This window comes from Euprymna scolopes, unplaced genomic scaffold, assembly GCF_053919585.1.
Source record: "Euprymna scolopes isolate OS-2025 unplaced genomic scaffold, ASM5391958v1 sca41, whole genome shotgun sequence".
Lineage (NCBI taxonomy): Eukaryota > Metazoa > Mollusca > Cephalopoda > Sepiida > Sepiolidae > Euprymna > Euprymna scolopes.
The window spans coordinates 30,695-48,661 of record NW_027633447.1 but is presented as its reverse complement, the minus strand read 5'-3'; the positions used below and the strand labels follow the sequence as shown (position 1 = coordinate 48,661).

The 17,967-nt window shown below is 39.3% G+C and overlaps 1 protein-coding gene across 1 annotated transcript in view; it reads right to left on the bottom strand.

Moving 5' to 3' along the window:
• The window catches only part of LOC145274690 (uncharacterized), a 98,242-nt gene extending 80,586 nt beyond the window's left edge, over positions 1 to 17,656 (bottom strand). The window contains exon 1 of the mRNA XM_080127475.1: positions 17,536 to 17,656. Within this exon, the coding sequence (XP_079983601.1) occupies positions 17,536 to 17,637 (102 nt within the window). The 5' untranslated portion in view covers positions 17,638 to 17,656. The remainder of the gene's footprint in view (positions 1 to 17,535) is intronic.
• Between the last annotated feature and the right edge of the window lie 311 nt (positions 17,657 to 17,967).

Sequence of the window (17,967 nt, the reverse complement as noted above, 5' to 3'; positions counted from 1 at the left end):
TGAGCCAGAGAACAGGAGACATAGTTTCCAATTAAAGGATACTGGCCTTCCCATATCAGGCAGAAGAAATCCACCAAGAAATTTTTGATGATTCGTTTTTTTTTTTTTTTTTTTTTTTTTTTTTTTACAGTATTGTGTTCCCACTGGACAGACAGTCAACAAAGATTACTATGTTAAGATTTTAAGGGAATTCAGAAAAGGATTCCTTCGGAAGATGCCAACGCTCTTCAAATCGGGTTAGACGCACTTCTACGAAGACAATGCATCTACAACATCCTTGTCACAGACTTTATGACCAAGATGGTATCAAGAAAGTTCCTTACCCTCTCTATAGTCAAGACCTTGTTCCTTGTGACTTTTGGTTATTTACTAAGCTCAAGAAAAACATTATAAGCTGTCATTATGAGACAACTTAGGAGATGAAAGAGATTGTGACGAAGGTCACTGATATGCTTACACAAAGGGACTCTCATGGGGGCGTTCCGGAAGTTGTTGGGACGATACGAGTAGATTACTTCGAAACAGACTAGAGTTTCATGTGCGTACTATCAATAAATGTGCTGATAAGAAAAAAGTGTTGAAAGTTATTGTAGGGGTTATCGTATTTACACTCGAGAGGATCATATATCTCAAAGCCACTATTTGCCAATCCGTAGATTATTGTTGCCATAATTCAGTGTATGTAGCCTGAGGAATCACTGTATATTTCTGGTTTTGTATAATAATATAGAAAAGTGTCGACTTCCGAAGTTTTCCTTTTATCTTCAAATGATGTAAGCCCTACTTGAGAAAGTCTACTTGACAGATAAAAGGAGGAAGTACTTGTGTACACCTGGAAGCTCTCTGCATGCTTTGCGTACTCATACATGCCTCCGGATAGAATCGCCACGCCCTCTATTGGTCACTTTGTAACTAAACAACTAAATTGCCCTCTATTGGTCACCTTGTAACTAAACAACTTCTACTAGGGCTGTTCTCTGCAAGAATAAAGCATACCCCAACGTTACCATATAAAAATGTGACGATGGTGTGTATAATTCACCGTTCCCTTCGGTGAGATATGATGATGTTGAAGTGTATAGCATTACAAACAACCTACTTGACGCACTGTTCGAATAGTGTCACATTCATAGCAAAGCGTTCACTACTTATGTTGACTACCTTTCACGTAGTCCGCCCAGATATTTAATTATAGTATCAGAGAAATCACAGCGAGTAAAACGGAATTAATCGAGTAAAAATGTTTAAATTTACTTATTTATACACATTTCATGATTCTTGTCATCCACGTGATCTTAGCTAAATAGAGACCACATATTACACGTTGTTACTCGCTCAAAAATCTGGATAAACTTGTCTAAAATGCCCCATCACACCTGTTTTGATAGCGTTTCATGCAGCCAGAAATAAAGCGATACTTATTTCATTTTATTTTACTTTCAATGGAATGGACTTTTTTTTACAAAGGCATAACCACTTATCAAGGCCCAGAGACCACTCGAGGATAAGGGTTAAGAGTGTACAGTAGTCAATTGGACAATATAGTAATCGTTAGAAATTCGGTAAATTTGCTAACTTAAGTGGAACGGCTCATCAAGAACTTGTTTACGTTGGACTTGAACACAACCATATTGTAGTCAGCTGGAAATCAGGAAAACGGAAGCCAATTCCACTGGCGTGCAGTTCTAAGCTTGTAAATGTAAACACCCCACAAGTAGCGCATGCACGTAGTTTACATCATATAAAGCTGTTTCATTACTGTTATCATAAACGTTCTTTATTTTATTCCATTTTCGCCCCAAACAAGGCGCAGTGCCACTTTTATTTAGGGAGCTACCAGTAAAGATCCCTAGATGTAAGAAGGCGTTCTACTCTAATAGTTTCTTATCCAGAACTGCTAGACTCTGGAACTCACTTCCGGGTTACTGTTGTCCCAATTGTACTGATATGCAGAAGTTCAAGTATAATGTGTACATACATTTTCCTTCTCAATTTCGTACATAGTATCCCTGCAACTTATGGCCTAAATTGAGCAGCAAGACGCCTGTACACATTACACTTGAGCTTCTGCATGTCAGTACAGTTGGAAAAGCAGGGACCCAGAAAGAAATTCCAGAGTCTAGCAATTCTGTGTAAGAAACTATTAGAGTAGAAGGCCATCTTACATCATGGGATCTTTACTGTGTAGGGGTGGGATTTTGCTGATTGTCTGTTTTTTTTGTTACGTTGAGCGAGTACAAGGACTTGTAGTTCCAAACGAACGCATGATGCAAATAAAAATAGAACTATCTGAGATTAATATTTAAATAAATTATGAACATGAAGCCATAGTGAACGACCCTCCCCCGCAAAAAACTCCCGAATCGATTTAAATTTCGTGATGGAAAAGGATCGCCGGAATGAGAGAAAGAAAGAAGAGACAAATATTTAGTTCGATCTATTTTTCCTTCGATTTTTTCTTAATCCGAGTAAAAACAGACTAAGAAAGTTTTAAGTCACAATAATCATCGATATAATACTCTTACTTAGTCCAGACACTTGGAACAAAAGCTAAATACAATTTTCCAAAGCCAAACTGCTGCAAAACCAGACAAAAATCGCAACATTTCGCTTTAAAAAAGCCAATATGTCAATTCAAGACAAGAATATGAGAGTGATTTCCCTTTGATGTAACCTCGTTTTCGAATATCATTACAATAATATATTAGCAGTGCCCGCTAACTGGCGTTGTCGGGTAGAAGCGTACCCCCGCCTCGAAAAAACAAAATTAAAGCAGGGTTGTTGTTGTTGTTGTTTCTACTGCTTCTGCGCAACACACCCCAATATTTCACGGTAAGAACGGGTGTAAGTTTTGACGGACTAAATTTGTTGTGTTTTCTATAAAGAAAAACAGGAAAATCTTTAACGGACCCCCCCCCCCAAACGAACGAAAATGTGGTTCCTTATTTTTGTGTTGCTACGTAGTATTTAATGCTTGTTATTTGATTAAATCTGCAGTATAAGTAACCGGTGTTTTCGTAAGTAACGCGTTGACATGTATGGTATCACAGTCCAAAAAAAAAAAAAAAAGAAAAAAGAAAAGAAAATGGTATGTTTTGTGTCGTCTCATATGTTCCTATCCGATTCCATGTTTTGCTTTCTCTCTTTCTCTTTCTCTCTCTTTCTCTCTCTTTCTCTCTCTATCCCGGTTCGTTACCGCGTGTTCGACTCTCTCTCTCACTCTCTCTCTCTCCATATATATATATATATATATATATATATATATATATATATATATATATATATATATGTATGGCTCGTTACCCCGCTCGACTCTCTCTCTCTCTCTATCTCTATCTCTCTCTCTCTCTATATATATATATATATGTATATATATATATATAATCTGTCTATTTGTCAACCTATCTATCTATCTATCTATCTATCTATCTATTTGCCTGTCTATATATTGCTCAATTTGAATGTAAACAAAACAGATATAAATCTCGCTCTGTCGCTGTCTCTGTCTCTTTCCCTCTATCTCTCTCTCTCTTTCTCTCTTTCTCTGTTTCGGTAAACACATTTAGAGAAAGAGAGAAAGAGATAGGAAGAGAAAGAGAGAGAGAGGGAGAGAGAGAAACAGAGAGAGAAGCGGAAAGAATCAATAAACTCTGAGCGTCTAAATAATCGGTTTATTTAATGTAGAACGCTGGCATCGTGTATCTGTAGAGTGATGTGGTTCTCGATTGATTCACTGTGTCCAGCTGTGTCGGATATATACTCGAAAGTCAACACAATGATAAGAGTATTCTCTTGTAATAGCTTTAACAATAACCTGCGGTGTTTACTGGGTTTAGTGGTACGACGTCAGTAATAGAGAAAAATCGGGACTACTTCCTCTATAGGTTAATGCGATAGTGCTGCTGTAGCTCCTCGGACATAATCTAGGATTTTATTTGAACATCTGGATGTGTTAGAAAAATCTTTATAAAGTTAAATAAGATAGAGACTAATTAGCTAGACGTAATAAATTTGTATGTGGCATATGTTGTTGCAAACCTACGGTATTTTAATCCAGAGGGGAATTTTTGCAATCAAATTATCATATAAAAGAAAAGATGATTATTGTTTTTATGGTGTGAGAAAGGAAATTATAGTAATTTGGACATGCAGCGGTTTTTGCCTGAAGAACGAAACATTAAACAGCAAAAAATGATGTAAAAAGGAACCATTTGAAAAAAGAAACAGAGGAAAAAGAAGAGCACTATCTAATAAGAGATGCTGGACTGAAGGAGTAAATAAAAGATTGTTTCTTACATTGTGATTCCATTATTTGCTTTAGATTATGTAGCACAATATTACTTTCTGATTATTGCTTTTTTATTTATTAATTTATCTCATTCGGGTCAGTTTTATATTTAAAAAACAATACACATAATCTTCATAGAAATACTAAACTCACATTCTGCTTGTTATTGGTTTTTCTGTCTGACTAAATAATTTTTTGCGCCATCCAGAAAACATCAGCTTTATCAAACATTTTTGTTAATTAAATATATTTCTCATTCTATTCAATTTCCATGAGTCCTGCTTGTTCTCATAATTCTTTGCTGTATTTTTTTTATCAATGTCTTAATTACTTATTTCGTGTAAACTTTTTATTTTAATTTTCGAATTAATTTTCCACGTCATGTCTTCAATTTTTAGCATGTTATTTAAAATTCAATTCAACGTTTTCTTGTATACATATCTCAGTCATCTTGAAAAAGTTTCCCGCTGTTCTGGCCATCATTCGGTTGTCGTCATCAATCTAAGATTCCTCTATTGGTCAGCTGAGCCCATATATAGTGGAATGTGTCAGACTGTGAACAAAATAGATGACATATTTTCCCTGTCGTGTAAGTAAAACATAAGAATGTCATTTATAAAAATACACCAGGAGAAAGATGTTACTCATTGACGAGCCTGATGATACGAGAGTGTAATGACTGCATCTATCGTTACTTTGTTGCTATGGCGAATATTAATATGTTACGCTGTTTGATGGGGGATACTTGCCCATAAAATGGGCAGTGCAAAGCAAAAAACAAATTATAACAGTATGTGCTGACTTCGTTTTTTTTTTTACTAGCTAGAGACCCGACGTTTCTCAGTCGGACAATACGCTTAAACATATTTTAAGTCATGCACATTGCGTATGTATTATTATAGAATATATTCTCTATTGAATATTATATATTACAAGGAATAATTTGCCCAATGGACAAATTCGCAAAAAAAAAAAATAATAATAATGATAATGTCGTTCATCAAATTCCGTCTGTGTTTGTTTACAATATCATGTCAGCTGATATTTGGGCTGACGATTTAAAAATATACTGTGTCAATTGCTTTATTGCAGATTAGTAAAATATCAATATTTCACTATATATAGGTCATAAAAAAATTAAAATTGTATCATTAAATGACTGCTTTATGCTTAGTTATTTCCCAAAATTTTATTCAAATTCATGCGATATTTACGAAGTTATGACATTTCATTCTTTATCAAGAAATTTACACTGTTCATCGCTTCATTGCAGGGTTCTTTTAATGTTATTTTGCAGTGACAATTCAATGTCTAATCATAGACAATTTATTTTTTTATTATTATAGTCTGCTATCAAAGAATAATAAACAAAAGCACACACTACTAAGGAGGTTGTCCTATCAGCAGGTGCAAAGTACTGGGGTTGCTGTATTGCCATTTGGTGAATGGATTCTGGACCATGCAGTAGTTTCTGGCGAGGCTTCTCGATGCTATATTAGTGGGTAATTGTTACGGCTTTACCTTATCATGTGCTATAAAAAAATCTTTGTTTCTTTTTCTTTCTTAGTTTCCCTCTCTGTCCTGCTCTAAGCAAGTCGGTCGACCTAGTCCACAAATCCCAAAACTCCATCAGTAGAAGTTTCAAGAAAAAATACACGATTAAACCCGGATCTCCAACTTCCAACATAGTCCCCCACTACCATGTCTCCTTCTCCAACATCAGTGGTCTACGTTCTAACATTTCAAGGGTTGAAACAGTAGACTAAACCAGACCTTTAATTTCTAAGCGAAACTGGCATTGAACAGACTATTTCCCTAAATGAGTTCGTAATTAAAGGATACTCTAACTTAACTTCCAAATCTGACCCCCAAGATTGCCATGGGTATGGAATATGTGCCTATATTAAAGATGGCTTTTCATGTGGTATGGACATCTCCAGAAAAAGATTCTAACTTACGCTATATGTTCTTCCGGGTTGCACTTGCTCACACTACAGCGTTTATATTTACTCTCTATCGCCCCCACAACAGCGGAGTTACTATCTTTAAAAGTATATATGAGAAAATTGACCACATCCTATCTGCTTATCCTTCAGTTAACATTCACGTATGTGGAGACTTCAATGTTCACAATGTGAAATGGTTGACCCACCTGCACAAGACCGATGATGAGGGGAGGTTCTGTAATGATTTCTCCATTGCTTGTGACCTCACTCAGATTGTTCACGAACCCACCCGTGTGCTCAACACTGACGGCCAATGTGCGAGTATTCTAGACCTTTTTTCTCACAACTTGTCCTGAACTATGAGCAGTTTCCGTTCTGTATCGACTTGGATCTCCCGACCACTCTGTTGTATCAATTAAGATAAAATTAAATGTAATAAATCCTTAAACGTATATCTCCATCGTACAGTATATCGATACACTATGACTGACTGGGATAGCTTCCGTAAATTTTATCAGATTTATCTCTACGTTCCATGTTTAAAAAGGATGGGTCCTCTATAGTAACAGACCTGACAGAATGGTTAATCGTAGGTATAGACCGTTTGATACCCTCGAAAAGGTTCCAGCAAAAACCTAACAGCCAGCCATGGTTCTCTCCAGAATGTGCTGCTGCCATTGCGCACAGAAATCACTTTTCCCATTGCTTCCAACGTAATAGATGTACTGAGACTAAAGCCGCTTTCAGAACTGCCAGCAACCACTGTAAAAAAGTAATAAAGAACGCAAGAGAGTTGTGTGCTCAGTCCGTCAATTCCAAAGTAGCCGAGCAGCGGCTTAGTTCCCACCAGTTTTGGCAAATAGCAAACAGAATCCTGAACAGAAGCGTGTGCTCTATCCCAACTATCATCAATGGACCTGAGGTAATTTCGTCAACATCAGACAAAGCCAAACTCTTTGCCAAGAACTTTGCAGCTAATTCTATCCTTTGTGACCAAGGCCACCAACCCCCAATATTTCCTACTGTACCAGAAAATATTCTATATGATATACAAATATATGTATGTGATGTTGTCAAGCTAATCAAAAACCTTTATTCCAGTTAAGCAACCGGCCCTGACGGTATTCCAATCATAGTACTAAAAAAACTTCAACCAGAACTAGCGCTCATACTTACAAAACTGTTTAAATGTTGTCTTAAAGAGAATTGCTTCCCATCACCCTGGAAAATCTCATCAGTATGCCCTGTATTAAAGAACTGAAGTGATCGCTCATCTCCGTCTCAGTACAGGCCAATAAGTCTCCTGTGCGTCACGAGTAAGTTGCTGGAATCTGTGTTAAATAGAGAAGTAATCAACTATCTCAGCAAAAAGAACCTTTTTAGTGGCGCACACTATGGTTTCCGTTCTGCTAGATCTACAGCAGATGTGCTTACAGTTATATATCATAGGATTAGCGAATCTCTTGACGGAGGCAATTGCTCTTGACATATTGAAGATCTTTGATTGGGTATGGCATAAAGGTTTACTTCACAAGATCTCCAGCTATGGTATTGCTGGAAATGTCTTCTCAATTATTAAATTATTTCTTTCTGATAGGTTCATAAGAGTAGTAGTTGATGGGCAAAAATTAGAAGCTAACAGTATTAATGCTGAAGTCCCTCAGAGGTCCATCCTGGGCCTCTCTTTCTGATCTACTTTAATGATCTTCCAAATCACATCCTTACATCATTCGTAGACATTTATTCTGATGACACTACCATCTATGGTAGCACATCTAAGATCGTAAACAACCAAGTTCTCTCCTATTCTCTCTCCTCTGATCTTGAGCACGTGATACAATAGGGAAAGGAGTGGCTGGTTACTTTTAATGCATCTAAAACCAAGCTTTTATCTTTACATCATCAACGCTCTGATCCCCATCTGGGATCAATTGAAATGAATGGCTCTCGTCTTGGAGAGGCCTCATGTTTTGACAAGCTTCTGGGTTTGACTTTTACTCCTGATCTGAAATGGAGCACGTACATCAAATCTGTTGGCAAGGACGCCGGAAAAATGGTGGGACCCTTATATTGATCTAGTAGATATCTCACTGCTGATGCAATTCTCTATCTAAAGCCAGGTACATTTAACATTTGTACAGGGGCTGCTAGAAAGGACTTTTCCTGTCTCGATAGAGTTCAAAATAGACTTCATAGCCTCGTAAGAGATTCCTTTTCTCTTCCCTGCATCCTCTATCTCACAGAAGAGATGTTGCGAGTTTGTCTCTGCTTTATCCATATTTTCACAGCAAGTACTTGACTGAGTTTCAATCTATGGTCCCCCATCGCTACATTTTCACAAGAAACACTCGCCTAGCTGAAAACGCTATTAATATTTCCCCCACTCTTTATCTGTGCCTAAACCTTAATGTAGATTCCATGAACAAATCTTCTTTCTTAGAATTGCACGCCTGTGGAATTGTCTTCTGTTTTCCTGCTTTCCAGCTTAATACAACCTGATTGTCTTTAAGTCAGATGTAAACAAGGTTGATTAGCCGTTCCACTTAAGTTAACAAATTTACCGAATTTCCAATACTAACGATTACTATATTGTCCAATTGATTACTGTACACTCTTAACCCTTATCATCGAGTGGTCTCCGAGCCTTAATAAAAAAAGGTTTTAAGCCTCAAGTAAACGAATTATTTATCGACATATCCACCATTTTTTAAAAACAAAACAATCTTTGGTCCACCGAAAATATCAATTGTTTGATCTGAAAAGGAGTTCTAGCTCTGCCAACATCAATTATTTTCGTCCACAGGTCATTCTTTGAAGTAAATTGCTCTCCTCCCTCATAAACTCCTCTTTCCAATATTGACCGGCGATATTCAATGTTTAAGGCCTGGAGAACACGGTGGCCAGGACATGAGCGTTTCTTTGAACACATAGATTAAACGAAGGCTGCAGTTGCCCTAGCAGAATGGTGCATTGCCATGCATAAAAATCATCTTAAAGCGACGTTACAATGGAAGGTCATCTAGCTATAGCGAGAAATAATTTCCAGAAAGGCCGTGTACGAATTACTGGTAAGCTTTACCCCTCTCTGGCATCTGGAATGGTTCAACCAACTTATCCTCAATGATTCCCGCTAAAAACATGATGCATCCACCTCTTGTTAGCGATGAACTCCGTAAAGTGGTTGGAGTTCCGTTCGGATTCAAACTTTGGCCCATCGATCCGGACCGCCAAGCGTAACACGTGCCTAATCCATGAATAGAACACGTTAGAAATGCATTTTCATGAAATTCTGTGTCCGAACTATTCGTTTTTTTCCTATATTGTTTGCTCAATGAAGGCCTTCTAAGAGGTTTGATGTTCCTTGACATCTCATTAAACACATTGCATCAGGCCTGACTGGATCTTGGAGCGATTCAAAAATAGAAGCACCAGTACTGTTTGGGTTTAGATTGACTTCCCTACGAATTTTCTCCTGGTGCTCTTATCATTTCTGGATGTGGTGTTATGCTTATCCACGAACGAAGCCAAGGTTCTATGATCCCTTTCCAGCGTCGTGGCTAAATCTTAGACAGACAATTATTCTGTGTGTTCAGAAACGATTATTTGCTTTTCGATAACCTTTAATCGCGCACTTTTATAAGAGATCTGCAATACAGCGATAAACAGTATAACTTCTTTAATAAAAATAAAATGCGATAACTTCGTGAATATCGCATGAATTTCAATAAGATTTTGGGAAATAACTTAGCCTAAAACACTCTTTTGATGATACAATTGTACTTTTTTGCGACGTATATTTAGTGAAATATTGGTATTTTACTAATATGCAATAAAACGATTGGCACGGTTTAGTCTTTCTTCTTTTATAGATAAAAAATATATAGGGATATATATTTTATATTACACTGACCAAGGTATTGAATTTTTTCGATTTTCGATACGTTTCGGACGAATGTCTGTACAAAATATATGTAAGAACACTGTCAGAAATATAAATTTCCTTTGTGTAAGATTTCAAAATATAGGCTCAGCCGTTTCGGAACTCATGAGGAAGGAACTCACACAAATACACAAAGTGTTTTTTTATAATAGTAGAGATTAAACTGTATATGAAGACAGATTACAAAGTTGTTTAAAGGATGAGACTGTAACCATCTAAATAAGGTATATCCCAATCTGGATATTGGATTATTGTACCTATTTACTATGCCTCCCCACAGGACAGAGTTAGACACCAGGGTCGTTTTTTAACGTGGAGAAAAGGTACAAAAATAAAAATTGTCTCAGTCGTGAAGGATTTCTCCTCCACCGAAAGAGAACAAGAAATAGAAGTGCAGCATCTGAAGAACAGATGGTATTTATTTGCTCCCCCACCGAGCAAACTAGGCACAAGGCCGATTTTTAATGTGAGGAGTGAAGGGAGGGGAAGGGAAAAAGGGGACCAGCTCCCGAGAGGTGGGAAATGGGAGCTGGTTAATGGTCAGGCATGTGGGGTTGCCCCCACATCTGGTCTTTGCTAGTCATAGCTAGTCATAGCTTGCAGTATCTGTCGGAACAGATGGTATTTATTTGCTCCCCCACCGAGCAAATTAGGCACAAGGCCAATTTTTAATGTGAGGAGTGAAGGGAGGGGGGAGGGAAAAAGGGGACCAGCTCCCGAGAGGTGGGAAATGGGAGCTGGTTAAAGGTCAGGCATGTGGGGTTTTCCCCACATCTGGTCTTTGCTAGTCATAGCTAGTCATAGCTTGCAGCATCTGCCGGAACAGATGGTATTTATTTGCTCCCCCACCGAGCAAATTAGGCACAAGGCCGATTTTTAATGTGAGGAGTGAAGCGAGGGGGAAGGGAAAAAGGGGATCAGCTCCCGAGAGGTGGGAAATGGGAGCTGGTTAAAGGTCAGGCATGTGGGGTTGCCCCCACATCTGGTCTTTGCTAGTCATAGCTGGTCTTTGCTAGTCATAGCTTGCAATATCTGCCGGAACAGATGGTATTTATTTGCTCCCCCACTGAGCAAATTAGGCACAAGGCCGTTTTTAATGTGAGGTAAAAACCAGCTCCCCTAAAAGTAGGCAAAAAGGGGGCACTCTGGTTACCAAAAATAATAATTGTCCCAGTATAGAGGGTTTCCCCTCCATTGACTGGTACAAATTATCTTAAGTGCAGCATCTGTCGGAACAGATGGTATTTATTTGCTCCCCCACCGAGCAAATTAGGCACAAGGCCGATTTTTAAAGTGAGGAGTGAAGGGCAAATGGGGACCAACTCCCCGGGGCGTAGGGGAGCTGGATAGTGACAATTGGTATGAAGGGTTGCCCCTACATTGACCAAGGTCTTATATGTGGGGTCGCCCCCACATATGGTCTTTGCTTGCAGTATCTGTCGGAACAGATGGTATTTATTTGCTCCCCCACTGAGCAAATTAGGCACAAGGCCGTTTTTAATGTGAGGTAAAAACCAGCTCCCCTAAAAGGGGTCACTCTGGTTACCAAAAATAATAATTGTCCCAGTATAGAGGGTTTCCCCTCCATTGACTGGTACAAATTATCTTAAGTGCAGTATCTGTCGGAACAGATGGTATTTATTTGCTCCCCCACCGAGCAAATTAGGCACAAGGCCGATTTTTAATGTGAGGAGTGAAGGGAGGGGGAAGGGGAAAAGGGGACCAGCTCCCGAGAGGTGGGAAATGGGAGCTGGTTAAAGGTCAGGCATGTGGGGTTGCCCCCACATCTGGTCTTTGCTAGTCATAGCTTGCAGTATCTGTCGGAACAGATGGTATTTATTTGCTCCCCCACTGAGCAAATTAGGCACAAGGCCGTTTTTAATGTGAGGTAAAACCAGCTCCCCTTAAAGTAGGCAAAAAGGGGGCACTCTGGTTACCAAAAATAATAATTGTCCCAGTATAGAGGGTTTCCCCTCCATTGACTGGTACAAACCATCTTAAGTGCAGTATCTGCCGGAACAGATGGTATTTATTTGCTCCCCCACTGAGCAAATTAGGCACAAGGCCGTTTTTAATGTGAGGTAAAAACCAGCTCCCCTAAAAGGGGTCACTCTGGTTACCAAAAATAATAATTGTCCCAGTATAGAGGGTTTCCCCTCCACTGACGTGTACAAATTATCTTAAGTGCAGTATCTGCCGGAACAGATGGTATTTATTTGCTCCCCCACTGAGCAAATTAGGCACAAGGCCGTTTTTAATGTGAGGTAAAAACCAGCTCCCCAAAAAGGGGGCACTCTGGTTACCAAAAATAATAATTGTCCCAGTATAGAGGGTTTCCCCTCCATTGACTGGTACAAATTATCTTTAGTGCAGCATCTGCCGGAAAAGATACTACACTTTGATGGTATTTATTTGCTCCCCCACCGAGAAAATTAGGCACAAGGCCAATTTTTAATGTGAGGAGTGAAGGGAGGGGGAAGGGAAAAAGGGGACCAGCTCCCGAGAGGTGGGAAATGGGAGCTGGTTAAAGGTCAGGCATGTGGGGTTGCCCCCACATCTGGTCTTTGCTAGTCATAGCTGCAGTATCTGCCGGAACAGATGGTATTTATTTGCTCCCCCACTGAGCAAATTAGGCACAAGGCCGTTTTTAATGTGAGGAGTGAAGGGAGGGGGGAGGGAAAAAGGGGACCAGCTCCCGAGAGGTGGGAAATGGGAGCTGGTTAAAGGTCAGGCATGTGGGGTTTTCCCCACATCTGGTCTTTGCTAGTCATAGCTAGTCATAGCTTGCAGCATCTGCCGGAACAGATGGTATTTATTTGCTCCCCCACCGAGCAAATTAGGCACAAGGCCGATTTTTAATGTGAGGAGTGAAGCGAGGGGGAAGGGAAAAAGGGGATCAGCTCCCGAGAGGTGGGAAATGGGAGCTGGTTAAAGGTCAGGCATGTGGGGTTGCCCCCACATCTGGTCTTTGCTAGTCATAGCTGGTCTTTGCTAGTCATAGCTTGCAATATCTGCCGGAACAGATGGTATTTATTTGCTCCCCCACTGAGCAAATTAGGCACAAGGCCGTTTTTAATGTGAGGTAAAAACCAGCTCCCCTAAAAGTAGGCAAAAAGGGGGCACTCTGGTTACCAAAAATAATAATTGTCCCAGTATAGAGGGTTTCCCCTCCATTGACTGGTACAAATTATCTTAAGTGCAGCATCTGTCGGAACAGATGGTATTTATTTGCTCCCCCACCGAGCAAATTAGGCACAAGGCCGATTTTTAAAGTGAGGAGTGAAGGGCAAATGGGGACCAACTCCCCGGGGCGTAGGAGAGCTGGATAGTGACAATTGGTATGAAGGGTTGCCCCTACATTGACCAAGGTCTTATATGTGGGGTCGCCCCCACATATGGTCTTTGCTTGCAGTATCTGTCGGAACAGATGGTATTTATTTGCTCCCCCACTGAGCAAATTAGGCACAAGGCCGTTTTTAATGTGAGGTAAAAACCAGCTCCCCTAAAAGGGGTCACTCTGGTTACCAAAAATAATAATTGTCCCAGTATAGAGGGTTTCCCCTCCATTGACTGGTACAAATTATCTTAAGTGCAGTATCTGTCGGAACAGATGGTATTTATTTGCTCCCCCACCGAGCAAATTAGGCACAAGGCCGATTTTTAATGTGAGGAGTGAAGGGAGGGGGAAGGGGAAAAGGGGACCAGCTCCCGAGAGGTGGGAAATGGGAGCTGGTTAAAGGTCAGGCATGTGGGGTTGCCCCCACATCTGGTCTTTGCTAGTCATAGCTTGCAGTATCTGTCGGAACAGATGGTATTTATTTGCTCCCCCACTGAGCAAATTAGGCACAAGGCCGTTTTTAATGTGAGGTAAAACCAGCTCCCCTTAAAGTAGGCAAAAAGGGGGCACTCTGGTTACCAAAAATAATAATTGTCCCAGTATAGAGGGTTTCCCCTCCATTGACTGGTACAAACCATCTTAAGTGCAGTATCTGCCGGAACAGATGGTATTTATTTGCTCCCCCACTGAGCAAATTAGGCACAAGGCCGTTTTTAATGTGAGGTAAAAACCAGCTCCCCTAAAAGGGGTCACTCTGGTTACCAAAAATAATAATTGTCCCAGTATAGAGGGTTTCCCCTCCACTGACGTGTACAAATTATCTTAAGTGCAGTATCTGCCGGAACAGATGGTATTTATTTGCTCCCCCACTGAGCAAATTAGGCACAAGGCCGTTTTTAATGTGAGGTAAAAACCAGCTCCCCAAAAAGGGGGCACTCTGGTTACCAAAAATAATAATTGTCCCAGTATAGAGGGTTTCCCCTCCATTGACTGGTACAAATTATCTTTAGTGCAGCATCTGCCGGAAAAGATACTACACTTTGATGGTATTTATTTGCTCCCCCACCGAGAAAATTAGGCACAAGGCCAATTTTTAATGTGAGGAGTGAAGGGAGGGGGAAGGGAAAAAGGGGACCAGCTCCCGAGAGGTGGGAAATGGGAGCTGGTTAAAGGTCAGGCATGTGGGGTTGCCCCCACATCTGGTCTTTGCTAGTCATAGCTGCAGTATCTGCCGGAACAGATGGTATTTATTTGCTCCCCCACTGAGCAAATTAGGCACAAGGCCGTTTTTATGTGAGGTAAAAACCAGCTCCCCTAAAAGTAGGCAAAAAGGGGGCACTCTGGTTACCAAAAATAATAATTGTCCCAGTATAGAGGGTTTCCCCTCCATTGACTGGTACAAATTATCTTAAGTGCAGCATCTGCCGGAACAGATACTACACTTTGATCTTGTCCCCCGTGCCACAGAGGGCGGGGGACTGTGCTAGATACTACACTTTGATCTTGTAGCCTATTTAGATCACGAATGTTGAGCAATCTAGTTTTCTAAACTAATCAATAAATGATACCTGAAGAGGGCACTGCACCATTGCTGTTGTCTTTTTACATATTTTTTTTATTAGCAACTGACATCGGCACATTTGTTATGACTTGGTTAAAAAGGTCCGCTAAATTCAATATAGTATTGAATTTAATTTGTATCTATTCCACGCCTTATTGCACATCTCAATCTAATGTCTATAATCCCTTCGAAGTTTGGAGATAACTTTTGCTTGAACAGTACGAACTTATGTTTCTGATTGATAATTTGCATTATTTGAATTCCCATCCTGAATATTCTTAAAATCTTTCGGTCGATGCAACCTCCAATCTTTTTCATGTATATCTTGTCGAGAATCTTTCTGTCGAACTCAATAATTTGCATGAAAGTTTGAATGGAATCCTTTGTTACACAATCATAGGTGACGTTTTAAAGGAGCCCTCCAAACTTAAAAGAATTACTTTTTCTTCACTTTGTAAAATCGAGAAGATGTTATTATTTTAGTGTGGTGTGACGACACTACACTTCGAAATGTCAGTTCCGCACCAGGAAGACCATGGTTTATAAAAGTTATCTGTGGTGCCAAAGTAATCTAGATCTCAAAATTCATCGAATTGAACTAAAGTAAAAAAAAAACAAACTTGGTTGACATCAGAATCTGTAAATCTAATGACAATAAGTCTTTTTTTTTTTGATGATATGTGTTCGTGTTTTTCTTTCTATATATCCCCTCGCTATCTATCAATATATCTCTTGTTTTATCTCTCTTTCTCGTTTTTTGTTTCAATTTCGACTCCACTCGCGGCAGTTGTTCAGCTCTGTCGACTTTCGAGTTATTATATTTCTTCATAAACTGAAAAATAAAAATTAATGCGGTTTGTCGCCCCTTTCATACAAGCGTTTTATTTAAGTTGATGGTTCCAGCCGAGATAAATAATTATCTGGTGAGAATTAATGACGCCAAAACTCCAAACTGAAGACCTGTCAACCCAACCGGATATAACTCGGTCATTGAAAGTAATGTAACTAGCATTCCTCCCTCCAGGGAGCTAGTATTGCTGTTCCAGGATGTAACGGTCCTTCCAAAAGCAACCCCTCTGCGTTAATACGTAAAGTTACACTCTACCTGAAAGCAATAGTACAGTGGATCCTATCCTCCTAATAGTATTTCAAGCTCTCCCGACATATAAGGGCATACACCTACGGGGGTAGCATGCTCCTGTTAGACATGGCTGTGTAATTCGTAATTTTATTTTTAGTGTCGCTCGCAATGAATATTAAACCTTCAACCCCTAGTAGAGTGTAACTTAAAACGGGACTTTTACTTAGTACTTTATCTGTTATGCCACATAGTGAGAATAACAGTCATTATTCTCACAACATATGAGGACATTAGTGTGAATAACGCAAGTAATGCGAATTAAATTCCTCTTTTTTCATACGGTTATTTTTAATAAATTGTTTTCAGTGCATTTATTAATCAAACAATTTAAAAAAATATCTCTTTCAATTTAATCACTAGTGGATGATATACGTTTTACGTTTGAAAATTAAAAAAAAGAACGGAATGTTGTTGTTCTTTATATTCTCGTTTTTGCCTGAACACAAAACAACAATAATATATCCCCTGCAACCTCTTTCCTACAGAAGAGACGTCACAAGCCTTCTCTACTCTATCGCTGTTTTCATGGCAAGTGCTCGACTGAACTCCAATCTATGGCACCCTTTGCTAAATTTTTACAAAAAAACACTCGACTTACTACACCCACTATATATGCTTTCCCCTCTCTATCTGTGCCTTAATCTGAACGCCGATTCCATGAACATTTCTAAAAAACTGCTCGCTTTGAAACACTGTTCCACTGGCATGCTTCCTGTTTGAATGCAACATGAAATTCTTCAAATCTAATGTAAATAAATTCCTGTTAAGCTGCCCTCATAACTAATCAAATTCTACCCAATTTACACCATAAGTGATTACTACCCCACCACCTTACAGTCATTAACCATTATCCTCGAGTGGCCTCCGGACGGTGATAAGTCGTGACGCCCAAGTAAAAAATGATGTTAGAGACTTTGTTGGATATTCCCCAGTAAAAATAACTGAAAATTAACCAATGATACCTTTATATTCAATTTATCAATCTTGAAAGCCAGTTTATCCGGTCAGGAGTTTAGCTAAAGATATTCCTCGTTACATTCTAATGTTTATCTATTACGTTAACCTGAATGATAGAGGGTCGTCTAGAGTTATATACGCACCCACTACAAAAAAACAAACAACTTTCTAACCATACTTCAACTATTTCAAACATACGCCTTTCTTAAGACGAAAGAAATAAGGACCTTTCATTTCACCATATGATAAAAACAATGAAGTTTATTTCGTTATAATGAGTTTGAGTGATTCTTCAATCTTAGATATCAAGGCGGGATTCGCCACATATGGATACGATCAAAGTAAAAAAGAAACTTCAGACTTACCATTATATAGAATGTTGGGCAGGATATAAGCAGCGAGAGTATCCATAGAATCGTCAAAATCTTTTTTGTCGTACCAACTGTACATAAAGATCTCGATTGCATTGGGTGGACAATAACGATGTATCTGTGAGAGAGTAAAAAAAAAAAATTGACACATAAGAAATCTTATATAAACAAATCAAATATAAAAATACATAATTATCACCCTCTTTCTTTTTGCGTCTAACACACGCACACACACACACAAACACACACACAAACACACACGCACATACACACACATAAGAGACGTAGCGAGCCTATCGTTATTTCCATGGCAAGTGCTCGCCTGAGCTCCATTCTCTGGTCCCCCCTCGCCAATCTTTTTAAAAAAACACCCTAGCTGAAACCACCGTCAATAATTTTCCCCACTCCTTATCTGTGCCTAAATCA